General features: G+C 59.9%; 1 protein-coding gene across 1 annotated transcript; it reads right to left on the bottom strand.

Moving 5' to 3' along the window:
* Window positions 1-330: 330 nt before the first annotated feature.
* LOC120238062 (ATP-dependent 6-phosphofructokinase, platelet type-like) lies at window positions 331-19,009 on the bottom strand. Its single transcript, XM_039241641.1, has 3 exons — window positions 18,832-19,009; window positions 10,104-10,177; window positions 331-543 (listed from the first exon to the last, which is right to left on the bottom strand). The coding sequence occupies exons 1-3, from the start codon at window positions 18,941-18,943 to the stop codon at window positions 427-429; spliced, it is 303 nt and encodes a 100-aa protein (XP_039097572.1). The 5' UTR covers window positions 18,944-19,009; the 3' UTR covers window positions 331-426.
* Window positions 19,010-20,763: the final 1,754 nt, after the last annotated feature.

The following is a 20,763-nucleotide window of genomic DNA, read 5'->3' as shown; positions in this document are numbered from 1 at the left end:
TCAGCCCAGAACAGGGAGGCCGCGTTCCCACTGAACCCTACAGCCCTCGGACGCGGCCACTGGGGATTGTTCCCAGGCTTGGTGACTCTCGAAAACCCAACAGGCGCGGATATTTGCCATCAAACACAGCACCTACTGGCCGAAGCTGCCACAACATTAATCCGGTCTTAACAAAACAAAAACAAACCCGGAATCCACGCCAAGGTCCACAAGTGAACACCAGCCTTCATGCGTAACTTTTTGGTGCAAGAAAAATCCTCTGTTTGCATGATGTAAAGCTGTTTAAAAATTTTAATTAAACGACAAATTAAGGATGTTTTCTTACGGTGTAAGCGGGCAAGGCGAATGCCTGCCAGCACGTTAATCCGTTTTAAGTACTGACCGGAGCCTAAGGGTCGAAGGTTCCCAACTAAAGACAGGAGCGACTTAGTTCAAAGACCCAGGGAGCGCTGAGGCGGCACATACCACTTGCAGAATGCTGGAGACGCTTTCCCAGTCGGCCTCGACGATGTTACTGCCGCCATCGACCATGCCTTGGTAGCCCTGGGGGAGAGAATGGAAATCCTGGTGAGAAAACCGGACTGAACTCTACAGAGACGTCACATCCATCTGTAAGTTCTGTACAAAGTGAATGGAAGGACCGGGGAGGTGGAGCCCCTAGAGGCCCAGCGGTTAGGAGCAGAGCACGGCCAGTGCCGGCTCTAGGAAGGACACGTGCAGAAAAGCCTCCGCAACCTCATCTCCAACGATGGGAATCTCTCGCCAGACTCGTCCAGAGTGGGGGGAATAAGACAGTTTGCCTGCCACCTAACAGCTCCCCACAGGCTGAAAGGGGAGACGCTCACCCTAAAACTGATCGTGATGTAACAAACCCAAACAGTGGCGTCAATCACACCGCATACAAGAAAGCATTTCTGTCTGGGCCTCAGTTTCCCTGGGCCACCATCCACGCCACTCTCGAGAGACACACCGTACTGTGTTGCACTTCTGAAAAGCACGGCCGGGTGTCACTGCGCCACCCGTCGCCTTACCCTGTGGTTAGCTGCGTCTGACTCGCACGGGGGGAGGTGAGTGAGTGGGGTGTCAGGGCGCTCTCCACGGGGAAGCCCAAGGACCAGGGCCTTGGGCTCTAAGCGCATCTCGCTTTTCCCCACAGACCGCTCAGGATCAAGGAAGACGGAAACACCATTTGCATCTGTGCTGCCCGGGCTCTCTCTCCAGGACATTTAACCTTAGAAAGGACTAGGCACTAACCACTTAGAAAGTTGACCATAATAGATTGTTAAGGTGGATTCGTATCTCCTACCCTAATGAAGGTCAAGAGGAAAGAAAATAATTAGGATGTTTCAAAACAAAATGGCCCACTGAGTAGGGGACTGTGTGTAAAAGTTCATCAATAGTGCGGGGGCCTTCACAGGCCATCAGTGCGTGAACCCGTGCTTACGAGTGCAGATTCCTGTCAAAAATATGCTCTGATGTGAGGTACTATACTGTGTTAATACACTGTGTCATGATACATAACACATTAACGTATCATACTGTACAGTGACACACAATCCATTACTATGTTCTTTTTAGATCATGAAACATATATAAATTATTGCTATATTACATGCTGAGAATACATATATATAGACTTCTATAAATCATACAGAAGGAACCTGCTCTCAACCTCTCTCTGTTCTATTTCACTCCAGACCACCTCTCTCTTTCCTATTTGTCACACACATAACCCCAGGCTATCAACACACACCTGTGTCTGTATACATTTTTTATATGTTGTATAGATTTACGTTGTATGTAACGTGTACTATATTGTATGTAATATGTAACCATATAACATGTAATAGATTGTCTATAATACATAACCATACATTTACTGTATATCATATATAACCATATATGCATACAAAATATCAATATAATTACAATTATAAATATAGCAAATACATAAGCTATATATTACACGAAACACATGCTGTACATACGTATTACAGTTGCATAGTATGTTACACCACACAGTACGTGAACACGTAAATGCACACACACCCGTATGCTTGTCACAGTCTGGTGTTCTGTGTGACGAACGGCAGAGGGACAGATGGAATGGACTCAAGTAGAGAAGCCGGGAGCAGGCTCCTCCTGGAGCTGGCGGCCTCCCCGCGCCCCAGTACCAAGGACGTGACCCTCGGGCTCAGGCTCCCCGCACCCCCCGCCCCGCCCCGGACAGGCCCACGTCCTCACGGGGCAGCGACAAAGCCCACAGGGTGTGCGGTTTCAGCCCGTCCATATAAGGTATGGAGCCGCTGAGGGTGTCACTGGGGAGGGGAGGTGGTAAGCGGGGTGTGACGGGAGCCAGGCCCGGCCTCTGGAAGGGGGGGCTCCTGAGAAGCGTGAGCTCCGCAGCGCCCGGTGTGGGAGCCACCGACCACACACGCTGCCCGGGGCCGGACGCACGGGCAGGCCTGCTGGCCTCTGAGGGGCGCCCAGGGCCCTCGCGCAGCACAGAGAAAAGAGGCAGAGAGGAGGACAGCTGGACGGCAGGCGGACGGACGGACGACAGGCCGAGGGTAGGCAGGGGGCGCAGCGGGGCCTCCGGTCAGGGCCGCCTCCCCCAGCCCCGCGAGCCCCCCGGCTCTCCTGACAACTCCAGCCCCGTCACCGCACGCCAGCACGACGCGCCGTTCCTCAGATACGGCAACGGAGCTCGACGGCCCGTGGCGGTGCCGACTCTCCGAGTTCGGCTCTCGGGACGTAGGCACACGGCACGTAGCCACCGCGCTGAGCCGACCCAACGCCTGCACCACGTTCCACCCCCAAACCCCTGCGGGTCTGACGATGAGGGAAAATATCACTGACGAGGCCAGAACGGCGGGTGTGAGGCAGGGCCGTCCGGGCACAGCAGGGTGACACGCGCTAACCACTCGGCAAAACCGGAAAGCGAACCCCCCCCTCCTCCGGCCGCTGGAGGAGTCACTTCGGCTCCCGCGGTCGTGAGGGCACCAGGGACACCCAGGGGAAGGGGGCCCCGGACGCGAGGATGCGGAGGCCGGGGGAGTGTCCCCAGCTTGCCGAGGGCTGTCAGCACCGACCCCTAGAATGTTCTGACAACTCGTGCTGCCCAGACCAGCCCTTCCTACCGTTCCTGGCCCACAGACACCTCTGCGGGGAACGCAAAAGTCCCCTCCACCTCTGTCCCTGCTGCTCCACACTAAACACAGCTCAGTAACACGTGTCGATCCTCTGCTCCTCGCGCAGGAACGTGGGAAATCCTCCGACAAGACAACACGTATTTGGAAACGTAGAACATTCTCCGAAGACTGTTTATTTCACGCAGTGGAGCTGCCTACGGGAGAGCCCGCGGCCACAGGAAGGGACGGGCAGGATCCGAGCTCAAGGCGCACGCGAAGATCCCTGACCGTCGCTTTAAGCCGTCTTTCGCTTGCAAGGAAGACGTTACTAAATCCAGAAGGCTGATTCTACACAAACCTACTATGATGTACAAGTTCGGAGCTGCTTTCTATTGAGGTCTCTCTGGAGGTCTGAACACGTATTCCAGAACAGCCAAGAGCCCAAAATATTTTCTAAAATCCTCTTTGGAATTTGACTTCAGAGCCAGTTCTGTGACTCACAGAGGAATAAAAGCACATTAAACCTGTAAAAACCGCGCTTAATCTTTAACCCAGAGTAACGCTCCCTGCCTTGTTGACCCTACTTTGCACGGTGACGAGCCAGAGACCCTCAGGGGCCGCACCAACTGCGACATCCCACGGGGGTCTTCACGTGGGGGCGTTTGATGACCTCTCAGAAGGTGCCCCAGACTCTGAAATTAGTAACTTCTTGCTTGGAACTGTTCTGAGCCATGTGCAAGGAAGCCAGGGCCCCAATCCCGGGCAGGGACCCGTGCTGCCCCCAGAGGTCACGCTGACCTGCATTTTTAGGCACCTGTTAAATCGGTTCTGTGTCAACTCAGAGCCAGTCCATCGTGGGCGGCTTTATTAGAGACCTCATTCTACGCAGTTTTTTGTTTTTTGCTTTTTTTAAATTAAAGACCCAGAGGGAAATCGGATGCTGTGCTTTGGCCAAGTCCGCTTCTTCCAGTAGCACAGTCATGTTCAAGGCGTCCACCTGTCTTCTCAACGGCACGGCGCGCCTTCCGAACCTGACTTCCAGCATCACTCGGTCAACAACTCGCTGTTGGAGAGGCAAACATCCCGACTGCCAGCGGAAACCATCTGGCAAAGACCACGAACCCCGAGGTATTTTCTAGATGTCGTGAGCACCCACACCGGAGAGCTCTCCCGGCGTTTTGCTGCAGGAAAGATGTATTTTGGTTTTCCCAGTTTGTGCCTTAACAGACGAAAGCATTTCCCCGACTGAGCCTGACGGCAAGCACGTAGGAGGAGGTGGGATCCCAACCGCCCGAGGGCTTGGAGTCGCGAACCGCCGTCCTGCACAGCCAGGTGGGCGTGACGAAGAGGCAGCAGGGTCCCCAGGTCGGTGCCTTTCCAGGGTCAGGAATTCCGGCTCTACTTTGCTAAGGAAACTCTGGGCGGACCCTCGGGCGACGCGGGCCCACCCACGCCCACCCTCACCAGGGTCTCGGGGCCCAGCGGCTCCAGCCGAGGGAGCCGGGGCGCCCCCTGCTCAAGCGGGCCGTGACCTCAGGCACGATGCCCCTGGGTGGCCTCTGCGCGTGTCCCGCGAGCTGCGGTCAGACGCTGCGGTAGGTGGGGACAGGTCGGCCCTCAGCGGAGCCCGCGCTGGGTGCCTGTGGAGACCTGACGAACCAGTGGCGAGACCAGCCCTCCGGCGCTGGGATTTCTCCACGCCACGGCGGGTAATAGAGTCCCAGGCAAGTCACAAAACCCACAGCCGCAGCAGTCCGCATCCGCCAGGTCAGGTAACACGGCCCCTAGGTGACAACACAGGGCAGGGCGGAGGGCCGGAAGGAGAGCATGTTTTTGGGATTAGAACACTGAACTGGTAACCCGGGCGAGTCTTCTGCAGGAGCAGCGTGTGGACGGTCTGAGGACGGGTCACGCAGCGGGCACTCCGCGGGAGGCCACGCGCGGTGCTGTGGCTGTGAGCTCTCGCCGTCCAGGAGCACGCTGGCCGCAGGTCCTTTGCACATCACCCAACCCAGCAAACGTGTGGAAGGGCCAGGCCTGCTCGCGCTGGGCAGCAACCCCCCGCGTCAGCGGCACAGGGACACATGCTTAACTGCGCGCTCGGGCAATCCTACTACTACTTTTAGACACTTTGTGGGTGAGTAGTTTGACTGGAAGGAAGTTAAAATGTAGAAACAGTTAAGTGTCAAACCTCACAGAGAAGAGACGGTGTGGTTCCGGTCACCTTGCCTGCCCTTCCCGGAACCTGGGGAGGGGGCAGGGGTGGGGCGGGGCAGATCATCAGAGCAGGGGGGACAACCCAGCACACCCCCAAAAGTCACAGCGGCATCCTGGGCCGTTCGCCCATCGGGAGCAGGGGCCGCCCCGCCCAGCACAGCCGGGGACGCCAGAGGGCGGGCGGGACAGCACTGTGCGGCCTCGGCCGGGAAAGCGGGGGTTGGGTGGCTTTCGTGTCTCTGCCCCGAGCAGGACTTTTCTTGCTTAGAGACTGTGAAAGAGGCAGCTCCTCTGAAGTAGGTGCCCCGTGGCAAACGGGGTTCTGTTCCGAAGGGGAAAAGGGTCCCAATCTATGAACAGACAGATTAATGCGGGTTTATCAGGGTGTTAAGTCCGTGGGTTTATCAGGGTGTTAGGTCCGCTCTGACGCGGGCCCAGCCTGGAGAGAAAGCCACTCGGGCCTCCACCCGCGGCCGCAGGCGGCGGCTGACCTGGGCTGAGGCCCCTTTCCCAGGACGCCTGACAACCGCGTGGAGACACGTGCTTTTAACGAGAAGATCGGCTGCTGATGTGACGGCGTTATTCTTGCCTTTTCCGAGGTTCGGAAGACGGGAGAGGGGCCCTCGGAGAGTTCCAAGTCTGCGTGCCGCCCAACTGGTGAGCGTGATCTCAGAGAGGAAAGGCTCTGGGCGCCGGGGGCTCAGTCCATCGAGCGTCCAGCTCTTGGTTTCGGCTCAGGTCATGATCCCAGGGTCGTGGGATCAAGCCCCGCGTCGGGCTGTGTGCTGAGCGTGGAGCCTGCCTGGGATTCTCTCTCCCTCTGCCCCTCCCCAGCTCACCCTCTCTCTATGTAAAATAAATAGATAAAAAAGAGGAAAGACTTTTAAGTGAGTCATGTTTAAAGAGCTATAATTTCTCAGGGCGCCTGGGTGGCTTAGTCGGTCGAGCGTCCGACTTTCGCTCGGGTCATGACCTCGCGGTTCGTGGGTTCGAGCCCCGCGTCGGGCTCTGTGCTGACTGCCAGCTCGGAGCCTGGAGCCTGTTTCAGTCTGTGACTCCCTCTCTCTCTGACCCTCCCCTGCTCGCGCTGTCTCTCTCTCTCTCCTAGAAATAAATAAAAATATTTAAAAAAAGAGCTATAATTTCTGTAAATCTGCAGAAAACCTTCAGCTAATAGGCTTTTGAGCCCGCAGATTCCATGAGACAGAACTAGCCTCCCGTTTCCAGCAACCAAGATGGGAGGAGCAGAGGACTGAAGGGCGCTCCTCGGCCCTGGTCCTCCTCAAGCCGGGGCCGCCTCCTGAGCCCCGTCCTGTAAAACCAGGTGACGCGTTTGCCATCACCGTCCCCAGACAGCCCAAGCCACCTGCAGGTTTGTAAGGAAACACCTCAGCCTAGAAGGAAAAGGAAAACTCAACAGCTGGCTCACCAGGTGGAAAGAACGGGTTAACCCACCGCCCGCCCCTCCTCCCCAGACAGGGGCCCAGGGCTCAGCGCACAGAGCACGCGCTCCTGGCCCCGACTTACAGCCAGACAGAGCAGCCCGGTGCCAGAGCAGCCCGGTGCCAGCGCTTTCCCGTCAACACGTCTCCCACGAACCTTCTGCCACGGGGAAAACCCCAGAAAGCCTTGCTTTACATAACACGAACCCGTCTCACTGTCCAGACGGCCAGGTAACCTGGAAAGCGCCCCCCGCCGGCGTGGAGAGGGGGCCACACGCCGACAAGCACGTTGGGTAGACTGATTGCCAGAGGAGGTTTTAAAAAAGAAACCAGATGTCTTCTAAACCCGAGTCCGATCGACGGCCGTGCCTAGCAGGGGTTCCGTCACGACTGTGGGAAGGGCGTGGTCCTGGCCGGTGGGCGCCCCCTGCCCCGTTCTGGGGATGGTCACCCTTGGTGGGTGGGTAAGGACGAGAGTTTTGCTGCCCAAATGAGTTAGAAAACCCCAGCAGATCGTAGACTCGTTTGGATTTCAGACACAGCGAGGTTTACGTCAGTGACGTGAACCACACTGACTCCCTTCATGAGATGCTATCAGTTCGCAGTGTGAAGTCCAAGGGCCTGGTTTTGAGTGAGCCCAGGACTGCCCCCCACGGGGACACAAAGGGCAGGCCTGACCCCAAGAATTCCTCTTTAGGGGGCGAGGGGAGGGTGTCGAGAGAAGCACGGTGTCCTCTCCAGGCAGATGACTTCAGTTCCAAGCAGGCCCCTCCAGGCTGCCCCCGTCGGCCCCCCGTCGCTGGGACCCACGGGCCGGCCATTCGGGGCCGAGCCACAGACCCCGCGCTCCGCTCTCCCCCGGCACCTTCCTCCCGAGGCGCGGAGCACAGCCAACCAGTTACTGCCACAGCGCCCTGCACACGGGTCCTCCCTGAAGGACAGGGTCCTCAGCCGGGGGGTCGAGATCTCACCCAAGTATCCGTAACATCTGACCTGACGGCCCCCAGGTCTCAGGGCCACTGAGAACAAACAGAAACACGACAAAACTCTTAAATCTGGGAAGGATTAAGATCAGTCTCCACACCCAGCGAGTCAGCATGCACGTGGCCGCCAGGCCGACCCCCCGCCCGCACGCCAGCTGCACAGCGGGTCCTCGGCCTAACGCAGGGTCTCCTGACCTCCGCACTGTGCACATTCAGGGCCAGGTAACTAACCCCGTGCGGGCGCTGCTCGGGGCAGGGCAGGGAGCTGAGCGCTATCCCGGGTCCCCGTGCACCGCCGGCCAGGAGCCCCGATAACGGGACCGTCATGAAGCCCCGGGGAAGGTCCCCTCCCCGTCCCTGGCTGGGTGGGGGACCGGAGCTTTCTCCCGGCTCTGCCAGGGACGAAAAGACACAGACAAAGAAAACTCTCTTTTTTGAAAGAGTTTCTTCAACGGAAATAACAGAAGTGACTTCCTTCCCCTCCCTCCGGCACCCGCAGTCACCGTGGAGACCCAGTGCCGCTGTGACCGAGCTGGGGCCAGGAGAACGGCCAGTGTCCCCAGCGAGGGGACAAACCCTGTGGGGCCCGCGCTGGATGCCGCGGTCCAGGCAGGATCGTCCGCAGCGAATCGGAAAACCCCGTTAGTGACAGGAGGGGAACCTGGCCGAGGCCGCCCGCCCCACAAAGCCCCGCTGGGGGGCCGCTGGGGGGTCCTGCTCAAGCCCCTCCCGGAGTGAAATGGAAGCAAAGGAAAAGGCAGAGGGGATGCATGCAGCTCACAGGCTCCCGCAGAAGAACACGCACGGGGACAAGTGTCCCAGACTAAAGCCCTTCGGTGGGGACGTGCTCTGTCCGCACCAGCGCCCGCCCGGGGCCGGCACTCACAGCAGCGACGTGACCCCGGAGAGGCCCAGACAACAGTCCGGAAACACCGGATCGGCCCGACCTTTGCACAGCGCCCAAATCGGACAGACGCAAACCCAGATTCAGAGTCGCAGCTCAGAAAAGCAAAGCAAAGAACGGGGCGAAGAAAACACCTTTCCGGCAAACAGCACACACGTGTTCTCCAGCCCCGCGAGCAAAGGCTTGTGGGCAGCTGCTTCCCAGGAGGAGAGCCCAGGCCAGCTCTGGGGCCGGGAGGTCGGGGCCTGCAGCCGGATTCAGGAGCCACTCTGGCGAAACACGCCGAGGCCCCTGCAAGGGCCATGCGGCCGGCGCCCTGTGCTGGGGTCGTACTAATCCCAGAAAACACCCCTCGGCTTCACACCCGCCGTGAAGGACAGCTGAAGGGTGGGGCGTGACCTGCGTGGTTCGGCTGTGCGGGAGAGGAACGAGCCCCCAAACGGGGTCACGTAGTGTGAGACCCCTGAAGCGGTGGGTGTAGCCGTGGCGGAAGACACTGCACGAAAAGTATTTGTTCTAGATTTTAAAAAATTTTCTTGATGTTTATTTATTTCAGAGAGAGAGAGAGAGAGAGAGAGTGTATGTGAGCAGGGGAGGAGCAGAGAGAGACAGAGAGGGAGACGCAGAATCCAAAACAGGCTCCAGACTCCAAGCTGTCAGCACAGAGCCTGACGTGGGGCTTGAACTCACGAACCATGAGATCACGGCCTGGGCTGAAGTCGGACACTCAACCAACTGAGCCCCCAGGCGCCCCTATTTGCTGTAGTTATCGTAACATGCAGATCTCCTTCCAGACTTTCACAAACAGTCCTGGGAAGAATCCAAATAAGATAGGAACATACTCTCTTCTTTCCATGATTTCAGCTTTGTTAACTTTCATAAATTTACAAACTAAATAGAAATTATTTTTCCCCAATAGTTTTTGAAATAAACAGCCTGGTCCAAACTATCCGGGCGCCTCCCCTCCAAACCCCGCTTACTTCTAAGTGGCCGGCCCCCGGAAAGCGGGACATCACGGCCCACGGCCGCCGGCATGTTTCAGGCTCCTCGCATGAACGAAGCTGATACACAAAGGTTGTCAGGGGGGTGGTCTGGATTTCACGGCGATGACGCAAAGCTCAACGTGGCCTTTCTCCCATTTATCTTAATGTTAATTCAACTACGCACAGCACAGGGACAGATCACTTCCATGAGGAAGGAGGTGCAGATAAATACCGTAATCCACGGGATCAGCAGGTGGACAAAATGTGGCATTTTGCGCCCCATGTGCCCTCCCCCAGACCCCCCCCCCCGGCACACGGGGCCCTGCTCTGGCCTGAGCGAGCCCGTGGCCACCTGGCATCTCCTGCTGGGCCGGCAGCGCCCGGGCAGGCGTGAGGCGCGGGACCCCGAGTCAGGGCAAGCGGGAGGGAGACGCAGCACTGACCTCGTAGATAAAGTACACCTTGGCCCCCACGTATATCCCCATGCGCACCACAGCGCGGACAGCGGCGTTCATACCTGCGGAAGGAACAGGGACACAGTTAGTGACCGCACTGGGGCGATTCTGGCGCCGAGACCACGGGTAGCCGGCGTGCCCAGGCGCAGGGTCCTCACACGGACGACGGGCCTGGTGCGCGCCTCCGGGGCCGGGGTCAGCCAGCCGGGCGCACTGAGGGCGCACAGCCAGCGGGCGTCACTGTCCGAGAGCCCGGGGCGCCCTGACAGCCACCGCAGACAGACGCGGGACACTGGCCCATCCACAAGGCACCAGAGGGACCACGGTTCATCAGGAGTTGGACAAATTCAAATTAATACGGACAAAAGTCACTTCTGGGATTTAAGGAGGGAAAAACCCTTATTTCCTTAGCCGCTGGCGGTGTAAATAACGTCTCTGTCAATGGCCTCAAGTTCAAAAACAGTCATGCTGTTTATGAAAAGAAAAGCCACGAATAATACCTGCTCGAGACAGGTCTGGGGCACGTTCCGCACCCTGCAGAGGACAACACTTGAAGGGAGTTAAAAGCAGCTTGTGCAGCACGGCCGTGTTCTCGCTGCACCCCGACCGCTACCACCCTCCACGGGAGCCCCGCCTTCGAGGGCCCGTCCGGGCCGGGGCGCGCTGTGGAGAGCGGGGTGAACGGTCAGCGCTGCACCCCTGCAAAGCCCCGTGTTCACCGGGCGGGGACAGTCAGCACCGGCCCCCGGCCGGCCCCCCGGACAGCCGGCCCTTGCAACCCGCCTCCAACACGGGCCACAAGGAAAGGCCACTCCTGGTAACAAACACACGGATGGCGCCCTGGGTCCCAGGAGCGTAAGGGACACAGAGGCGAAATCCGTATGTACCTGAGGGCAAGCCCGCTCAGAAGGAGGGTAGCAGCGGTCACTTCTGAGCCGCGTCTGAGAGCCGGGAGTTCGGCTGTCGGCTCCCGAAGGCGACAGTTCGAAAGGCTACAATGGTCACGCGGCTGGACGAGCTTGGGGCCCCGACCTTAGAAATAAGTCCACGTTGAATGCCCGCGTGAGAGCTACATCCGTGGACAGGTGCACATCTGGTAGTTACACCCCTTCCTGCCTGAACCTCAGACGACCTGCCGAGTAACAGCTGTTTGTGTCTGGAGCCCCTCAAACTCTGCGTCAAGATGACACCTGGGCCCGCACGCCCCTGCCTCGCCCCACACGCCCCTGCCTGCTGCTCACACCAGACACGGCGCCGCGACGGCCCCTGCCCTTGAAACTCACAATTCTCCCCACGTTTGCTCCAAACCCCACCGCGTCCCTGCAACCTGATCCACACCACGGCCAGGTGACTAAAACAGCTTTTTGTCTTTGGTTAGTTACGACACAGGAAATTTATAAATACGTTCTTCTCGTTAAAAGATTATGGGGCGCCTGGGGGCCTCAGTCGGTTAAGCGTCCGACTCTTGCTTTGGACTCAGGTCATGATCTCACGGTTCATGAGTTCGAGCCCCACATGGGGCTCTGCGCTGTCAGTGAGGACCCTTCCTGGGATTCTTTCTCCCTCTCTGTCTCTGTCTCTGTCCCTCCCCAACTCACTCACTCTCTCTCAAAATAAAGTAATAAACATTTTAAATAAATAAATAAATTTACCTATTTTGAGACAGAAAGAGCGCACAGGCACCAGTGATGGAGAGGGGTCCCCGCTGGTGTGTCCTGAAAACCCTCCCCTCACATGAGGCTTTAACTCATGTGCAAGTGAGTGAGTCTAGCCAGCTGGCCTCCAGCCACTGCTGGGAGCTAGCACTCCTGGGGCCTGGGGAGGGGCCTGCCTGTAGCTAATAGCCAGCAGGGGTGGATGCTCCTAGGAAGTCTGTAGGGCCCGGAGCCCCCCTGGGGGGATGAGGAGGTCAGGCTCAGGGCACAGGAAGTGAGAAGCCAAGGGAACGATATTAACGAAGGGCACGGCTGGAGGGTAAGCCTTAGCCTCAGTCAGACTTGAAGCTGGTGCAGAGTCCCCGGTGGGAAGTCTGTGCACTGGAGTCTCCAGCTCCAGGGACCAGAATGTCCCCTGGGCCCCGATTCCTGTTTAACTGCTGGGGGCGGGGCCTGCGGGTTAGTCCGCATGGCGAGGGCGGGGCCTGGCCCAGCAGGTGGACGCCTTCCAGGGAGGGGGCCCTGGAGGGCAAAAGACACCCCTGCTCCCCAAGGCCTCCCTCACAGGGCACCGCCCCCCCCAGGGCTCCGCCCCTGCGCTTTCACTTTCCTTTCAGCAGCCACATCTGGACATTAAAACAACTTTCCTAATTACTATCATGGGAATGTGATCCTCCCGCCAACTCAACCTTCATACTTGGACAGTGGTCTCCTCGTTGGCAAAAATGTAAGCCTGCCTTCAGGGAACGTGGAGCCGCTTATGGGAACCACCAAAGAGCAAGCCCTGAAACCACGAGGGGCAGCGAGCTGGGAAACGCGTGACGCAGCAGAGCGACCAGACCCGTAAGCTGTTCTCTGGGCTCGGACGCGTCCACGGCTTCCTACCAAAGTACCACGCGGGTACAGCGTCTGTTCAAGATCGTTCCTTCCTTAACTGAAATGTTTAAAGAAAATAAATTAAAAAGAGGAACTGCTGACAGTCACCATATCGTACGCTGGAATTAAAACAAAAACTTCAAAAATTTTTAAAAAATAAAGAGTTTAATGAAATTAAAAAAAAAAAAAAGATCACTCCTTCCTTGAGGTCAGCGAGCGCCGGGGATCTGTTTCCAAATGCTTCCTGAGGTCTGCTCTGACGACGTCTAAGCTCCGAGTGATCTTGGGGCGCCTGGGGGCTCCGTCGGTTTCAGCTCAGGTCATGACCTCGCGGTTCCTGGGTTCGAACCCGCATCGGGCTCTGCGCTGACAGCTCAGAGCCTGGAGCTGCTTCGGATTCTGTGTCTCCCTGTCTCTCTGACCCTCCCCTGCTCACGCTCTGTCTCTGTCTCAGAAATAAATAAATAAACTTTATGAAAAGAAAAAGAAAAGAAACTTCAAGTCATCTGCAAGCAGCAGCAAGGGACATGTTGATTCTAGCAAAATAAGCGGCTCACTTTGCTTCCCACGTGATCGGAGGGGGATAATCAGTCCCCTTAACCCTCTTAAGGGCCCGGAGCGACTTTCCCCAGGTCACCACTCCCTCGCTGTTCGTCCCTACTTAACGTCCTTTCTGAACTCTAGAGTCCCGGGCCCTCTTCCTGGCGCCTGAGGTCTGAGCACACGCGTCTCTGTAGGAAGCAGCCGGCGGCGTGTCAGGAAACAAACCTGAACTCGCTCCTGCTCCCAGGGTTCTCCGTGAAGCCCCCTTGAATACTGTCGGTGGCAGAGGGCAGGGGGGTGTAAGGAGAACCCCGGCACGCACGCTCCTCTGCGTCCTGTGCCAGCCGAACCCGCGAGTCCTGCCTGAACCGTCCCGCCCGAGGGGGACGTGACCTGCCTGTACGTGTCCGTCCGTCCGTCTGTCCGTCCATCCGTCCGGGGCACACGGATGGGGCCTCTTCCCCTTGCCGGGCTCCGGTGCCCGACGTCACTGAGCGCGTGGTCAGGGTCCCGGGCTGCGGGCAGTACCCGGGAAGCGGATACACGGTTCCCGGTGGGGGGAGGGAGAGGCCGACCACAGGCCACAGGCACCCCACGCCGGCCACACGCCGTGTCCCCCACGGACACCGAGACCACAGCCACCCGACCCCTGCACGCCATCCGAGCTTCAACACAGATGCTCAGGGGGGCTTGAATCCAAGCCGCCATGGCCTCCGCAGGGGCTGAAGCCCCGTCATCCCCGGGCGGCCCCGGGCTGCGCTGAGATGCACCTGTCAGACGACAGAGTACATTTCAAGGCTCAGCACAGAAAAAAAGAAAAGGCTGTGAAATGTCCTATTAATGGTCTTTATATTCAAGATGGATTGAAATACAAGGTTGAATAAAATATACATTTACAATTAATTTCTTCTATTTCTTTTCCTTTTTGTTTTTTAAAAGTTTTTAAAAATGTTTATATTTTTGAGAGAAAGAGCACAAGCAGGGGTGGGGCAGAGAGAGAGAGGGAGACAGAATCCGAAGCAGCTCCAGGCTCCGAGCTGTCAGCACAGGGCCCGACGTGGGGCTGCACCCATGAACCCCGAGATCGTGACTTGAGCCGAAGTCAGGCACTTACCCAGCTGAGCCCCTGTTTTCTCTTCTGTAAAGCGGTGGCTACACAGTGACCTTTGTAATGGGCTTGGGGCAAAGCCCTGCTTCTACTGCTCAGCTCTACTTTCTACCCACTTCTGATCCACCCTTTCCCAGACACTATGTACCTGTCGCCAGGAGCACCTGCTTCCACCCTGCGCCTGGCTCTGCCTTCCTTCCTGCCGGGCAGATGGGCTCCTACCTGAGGCCAAACCCTCCACCTACAAAGTCCACCTCTGGCTGGCGCCCCGTGGGCCCCGGCACCCGGCGGCCCCTCTGGCTGGCGCCCCCGTGGGCCCCGGCATCTCCCTGGTGAAACGTGTCAGTTCTGAGCCAAAACTCTGTTTCCCATAACCCGGGTTTGCGTTTTTCTGAAAGATGACAAAGTGTCTAACTTCGAAGTCACTGGGCGTGCCACTCGGTGCGTGTGCGTTACAGACAAGGATGCAGTGGCTGATTGCCCACGGCGCTCACCGGTTAGTGCTATAATTCTAACACACTGCCTCCCCGACGCAACAGTGTTTGCTAAGTTATTACATTTTACGCCGGAATAAAACCCTGTTGCAGAACGTACGTGTACAGAGTTCCAGGACGGGACGGGCCCCCAGAGCCCTTGGAGACAAGGCGCCCACCGGCCCCGCTCCCTCTGCGTCAGGCTGGGCTCGCAGGAACCCACCCGCACGGGGCCCCCGGGCGGTGTGCAAGCTTCTCGTTCAGCAGCGGAGCCACCCTCATGCCCAGGCCCGAGACCAGCGCCTCGCGGCTCTGACTACGGTGCTGAAGTCCAAATCGTTGAGGCCTTAGCCGTTCCCAGACACCGCTCCGCAGATAGAGTGGTTGCATTAGCCAAGGTTCAAGTCATCGAAATGACCTAATGGGAAAAGGGAGACCGAACTCCAGAACTCCAGTCACCCGGCCTTTTATGATAGGGAGTGGCCCACAGGGCCTTTGTGTGTGGGGGGGGGTGCCGCGTCCTGTGCTGGCCCCCCCAGAAATGCAGCTTGTAGAGACGCGTGGGTCCCCACCTTCCGTCCCCTCTGCACCCACGCCTGCAAAGCCCCCTGGTCCCTGTGTCAGGCCCGGACGGAAGTCACTCACACTGCGGAGATTCTTGCTGACCCTGGAAAGGCTGCTGGGGGGGGCTCTCTGGAGACTGGACTGTGTCTGCTCTGCCTCAGGCGAAAGAGGACTCAACCTTCCCAGCCTCGCTGCCCCGGGTCCCTGCGCTTTCTCGGCTGCATCCGGCCCTGCAGCGCCCACAGTGAATCACCTTCGCTGTGTGACACAACCTCGCTGGAGGGTGGCTGCTTAGTCATGGGAAGGCTGTCCGTCCAGCACCGTGGAAAATCCGTTTAAACTTGCAGACATTCCTCACGACAACAGAAGAAACCCAGAAGGAGAAAGACAGTAAGGTCTAGAAACAGTCTTCCTTAATGGGCGGGGCGGGGGCATACAGATGGGAGGATTTTTTTCTTTATTTTTATTTTCCTAAAGAATGACGCTAAACTCGACTGGAAAACAACACACTCCGTCACTCTGGCATCGATGTGGGATTCCTCCGGCTACCCCAGTGCTCTCACGGTAAAGAGGCGTTTTCTGCTCCACTCACAAAGCTGTTTAAGAATCATCTGTACAGGGGCGCCTGGGTGGCTCAGTCGGTGAAGCGTCCGGCTTCAGCTCAGGTCATGATCTCATAGTTCGCGGGTTCGAGCCCCGCGTCGGGCTCTGTGCTGACAGCTCGGAGCCTGGAGCCTGTTTCAGATTCTGTGTCTCCCTCTCTCTCTGACCCTCCCCTGCTCACACTGTCTCCCTCAGAAATAAATAAAACGTTAAAAAAAAATTAAAAAAGAATCATCTGTATAACTTTGAGCAAGCTGGGCTTTGCCCACCTTGGAGCATGAACTTGGACTTACTTTACAACCTTACCAAAGAGAGGCCCCTGGAGACCACGGCCTACTGGGAAGTAGTGGGGATTGAGGCCTCACAGGAGTTCTTTAAATCCTGCCCACAGCCACACAGAAGCCACGTAACCTGAACTAAGCTGCTCACGGGTTTGTAGGACCTTCTCCCCACCTCGGAAATAAAGGCGTACGTATCTTGAAGTGATGTAATCAGGCCTGGAAACGGGGGCCGTAGCACTCCCGGTACCCAAAACGTGCCCCCAAAATAGTAGCCATGGTCATCTCCGCATGGAACCTGACCACCATTTCACGTCAGATCAGGAAACTACCACGTGGGGCACCTGGGTGGCTCAGCCGGTTGAGCATCCGACTCAGGTCACGATCTCTCAGTCTGTGAGTTTGAACCCCGCATCGGGCTCTGGGCTCTGTGCTGACAGCTCGGAGGCTGGGGCCTGCTTCAGATTCTGTGTCTCCCTCTCTCTGCCCCTCCCCTGCTTGCGCTCTGTCTCTGCCTCTCTCAAAAATAAATAAACATAAAATTTTTTTTAAAAAAAGAAAGAAAACTACCTTGAACTTAAGGCTTGCGTGTGCTCTCCCGGACGGTTAGCTGTGAGCAGAATTCTCCTATCTCAGGGAAAACCAAGTGCTGACAGAACCCGGAATCAAGACGAAACAGGCAAAGGACAGAGCGCCTAAGACAATCTCTCTAGGAACAACCTTCTCTAAGGGTCTGAAAATCTGCTGCTGCTGCGACCCGAGCTCGCGCCTGGGGAGCTTTCTCAGACAGTAACACATCCAGACGCTCAGTCAGACCTCCAAGTACTAAAGCAAGAGATTGACTATTCGCATGAAGTTCAAGACAAGGCCTCTACATTTTTTTTTCAACAGACACAAAATGTTCGTTGTAAAATAACTGAAACGGCGGCCCTGCAGCTGTGGTTTAAAGCCGGTTCCTGTTCTGCCAGGCGGGAGTGCGCCCTGTGGGGCCCGATTCGCCCAGGAAGCCTCCGAAGCCGCCGGCCCAGGGCTCCAGGCGCACGTGCTTGACAGGCCCGCTGACGGGGAAGCCCCTCCGGGCCCAGGGCGACCCGGGCCGGACCCCACGTGGCCCGCCTCGGCGTTCATTTAAGTGACGTGGGCGATTCATCTGCACCCCGCCCCCCCCCTCCCCGGCTCCCCGGCCTTTGCTTGGTCACAACGCACTGCTTCCCCGGAATGTTTCCTCCCGGGGAATGCTAATCGGAGCGGGGTCCCCTCCCGAGGCAGAGGCGGGCCTGTGGGTGGGGGCGGAGACGGACGCCCGCTGCCTCCCCCGGGCGGCCGAGGCGGCCTAGCTCCGGACCCCCGCGCCCCCCGCGCCCCCCGCGCCGGCTGCCCAGGGCCAGGAGCGCAGGGCGCGCGGGCGGCTACTGGCCGGGCATCACGTAGGCGCGCGGCGGGCGGGGCCGAGGCCGCAGCGCCCCAACCTGCCGCCCCCGCGCCGCCCCGCCCGGCTCAAGGGCGAAGGGAAGGTCACGGGCGCGGAGGGCGGCGGGGGGCGGCGGGGGTGCCGGGCGCGGTGCGCCAGCATCCTTCCACCTGGTGTGGCCGAGACACGCGTGGAAGCCAGGCAGGAGGAGCGGGGAAAACAAACCCCAGCCCCGGCCGGGCTGGCGCCTCCAGCGCGGGCCGCCTCCAGGCTCCGAGGACGCGTGTGACCCACTTTCTGGCGGCCGGCCTGCCCCGTCCCCGGAGTGACCCGGCTCAGGAAACCCCACCGTCCGGGGGCCCCTGCGGCCCCACGTGCACCCAGCGCCAGGGGCCCGGGCGTGGCCGGGCCACCCCTCCTTTAAATACAAACACTCCCTTCGGGTGTCCGCGGGCCCCAGGCTGGGGTCCCCCCCTCCCCAAAGCCGGCCTCCACAGGGTGGGGGTGGGGGGACTGGAGCCCGCGGCCCGGGTGCTGGTGACGCCCCGGAGCCCCGGCTTCCTGGTCCTTCCCATCCCGAGGCTGGAGGGCGGGCCTAGTCACCCATCTCAGTTTTCGGTTCTGTCAGGGGAGCGGCGGAAACCTTTCAAAGCGCTCCCCGCGGACCCCGGGCCCCCCGCGCGGGGTCCCCTCGCGCCCCCGCCGCGCCCCGCAAGGCCACAGCCGGGAGCCCGCCCGCGCCGCGCGGGGGACGCGAACCCGCAGGACGCGCGGCGGGGACCCGGCCGTTTCTCCCGCACGCGGGGGGTGGGGGCGGGAGCCGCCGCATCCGGGTGGTCGCGCCCCGAGGGGGATTGACCCCTGCCCCCAAGACCTGGACAAGCAATGACTTCCGGGAGACCCCGTCGCAGCCCCAATTTAAAAAATAAACGTGGCGGCGGGAACCTAACTGTCTTCCTGATGAAGGGTCCGCCGGCCAGGACCTCCCTCCTCCGGCCTCCCCGCCCCGCAGCGACCCCTCCCCGGGCTGCTCCGCCCCCTGCTGCCCCGGAAGGCACCCCTGCGGTTCCCGGGCGTCCGGGCTGGCCCCCAACCCTTCTCTTCCCGCAGCAACCCCCCCCCCCCCCGCCTCTTCCCGGCGCTCCCGTCCCCGGTCCCCGCTCGCCCCGGGGACCCCGGCCCCCCCCGCCCGGGCGGCCGCGCACCTTGGGCATCCCCGCCGCTGGTCAGCACGCCGATGGCCTTGCCGGCCCCGGAGAGGTGCTCCAGGAACTTCGGGAGGGCGCCCTTGCGGGAGGAGACGTCGTCCTCGTCCATGGCGAGCGGGCAGACAGTGCCGGGCGGGTGCGCAGCCCGCGAGGGTCCCCGCCCGCCCGCCGCCGCTCGGAACCGCCCGCCCCGGCCGCGCGCCGCGCGCCAATGGGCGGCCTAGGGCGGGCTCCGGGGCGCGGGGCGCGGGCGGGGCGGGGCGGGGCGCGCACCCGCCGCAGGGCGAGCGCGGCAGGTGGGGGCGATTCGGGGGCAGCTGGAGGACCCGGCGCGGGAGGGGGGCGGGGGACGCCCCGCGGGTGGGCGGAGCATCCCAGACGGGCGGGGTCACAGATGGAGGGGGGCCCCGCAGGTGGCGGCTGTACCCCGCCAGCGACGCGGGCGCCGGGTGGGCAGGGGGCCGGGAGCACCCCGGTGGAAGGGAGCGGGTGGGAGAGTGCCGGGGGGGGGGGGTCGCAGCAGGGGCCGGAAGAGCAGGTGGGCGTGATCGCAGCCCTGGAAGGGAGCGCACCGCGTAGGAGACCCGCACCCCGACCGAGGCACCCCCCGCAGGATCCCTCCGGGGGCGGCGCCCTGAGCCGCGGGCGCCCCAGGTTTTTCTCCGGGCGGGGTACGCGGCGCGGAACCCCCAGTGGGTGGGCAGACGCGGGCGCCCCTGGCCGGGGGGGGGGGGGGCGGGGGGCGTCCAGGCCCTGGGCCCGCACCCGCCCCCGGCTGGAGGGGGAGGAAGTGATCCCGCAGAGGGGGCCTTAGCGACACCCTGCGCCAGACTTGGATGCCCGAAGCCAGTGGGACGGGCGGGGGGGCAGGGGGCATGGGGGCTTGGGATGGGGGCGTCTGAGACCTAAGCTCTTACCTGAAGAGCCCGACGCGCCCCTGCGTGTCCGCCAGAGGCCCCCACAGCTCTGCTGCGAGCGCCCGAGCTGCAGCCTCCCTGTTGGCGTGCTGGGTGACGGGTGAGGGTCAGGCCGACGTGTTACCGAGCTCAACTCCGTGCCAGTTAGTTTCCTGCTTCGGATGTGGGGCTGGTCCCTCAGAGGCCTGGTGTGGCCGGCCTCAGCCCTGCGCGGGAGCTCGGTTACCCCAAGGCAAACCGCTCTCAGTCGCCCCATGGAGAGTCCGCGGTGGGGATGGCCCAGTGCCTGAGCCTGCGGACGTGAACAAGCCATTCTGTAGCCCCCCCCCGCCCCCTCCCGCCCCAGCCAAATGACGGGGGTGCACACCTTTAGGGAGGTGCTGCCTGGTCCTGGTCCCACCCCATCCCCTAGCTTACCTCTCCAGCATCCAAACTGTATTGTAAAAGAGCCGAGGCTGGAGGTCAGGCCTCCCCTCGGCCAGAATGACTGGGGGGGTCCCTAGGCCCCACCTTCATCAGAGGCAGGCCACCTGGTCTCCCCTCCTCCCGCACCACCCCGCTGGGGTCCACCCAGAGTGCTGCCTCTATACGGGGTGCCTATTTTTAACAAGCCCCAGAGGGCTCTGATGATTGCAGTCTGGGGGTGACTGCCCTTGGGCCTGTGCAGGGCAGGGGCCGCAGGAAAGGAACGCTGGGCCTGTGGGCGATGGCCCGTGGGTGCCCTTCTCTCCCGGGCCGGGGCGCCGTGCCAGCCTCCACCCATAGGTCCTGTACCCCCAGCCTCGGGTTCCTGCTCTGGAATCACCCACTCCTTCTTGGAGCCTCCTAGCTTTAAAAAGTTGGTGCACAGTTTACTTTAGCCAAAAGCCCTTTATAGCTTCTTATATAATTGATATTTTTTAAATATAAAGTTAGAGATTGGTCAGCTGTCATTGAATTGTCTGCGATATAGAAAACAATAGAAATAAACTGAGTCCAAAATGACCACAGGTTAAGTAAATTATCGTAAAAA

Source organism: Hyaena hyaena, unplaced genomic scaffold (genome assembly GCF_003009895.1).
Source record: "Hyaena hyaena isolate Hyena2069 unplaced genomic scaffold, ASM300989v1 scaffold_197, whole genome shotgun sequence".
NCBI lineage: Eukaryota > Metazoa > Chordata > Mammalia > Carnivora > Hyaenidae > Hyaena > Hyaena hyaena.
Note: the sequence above shows the minus strand (reverse complement) of the source record. Positions and strands in the feature narration are given on the sequence as shown.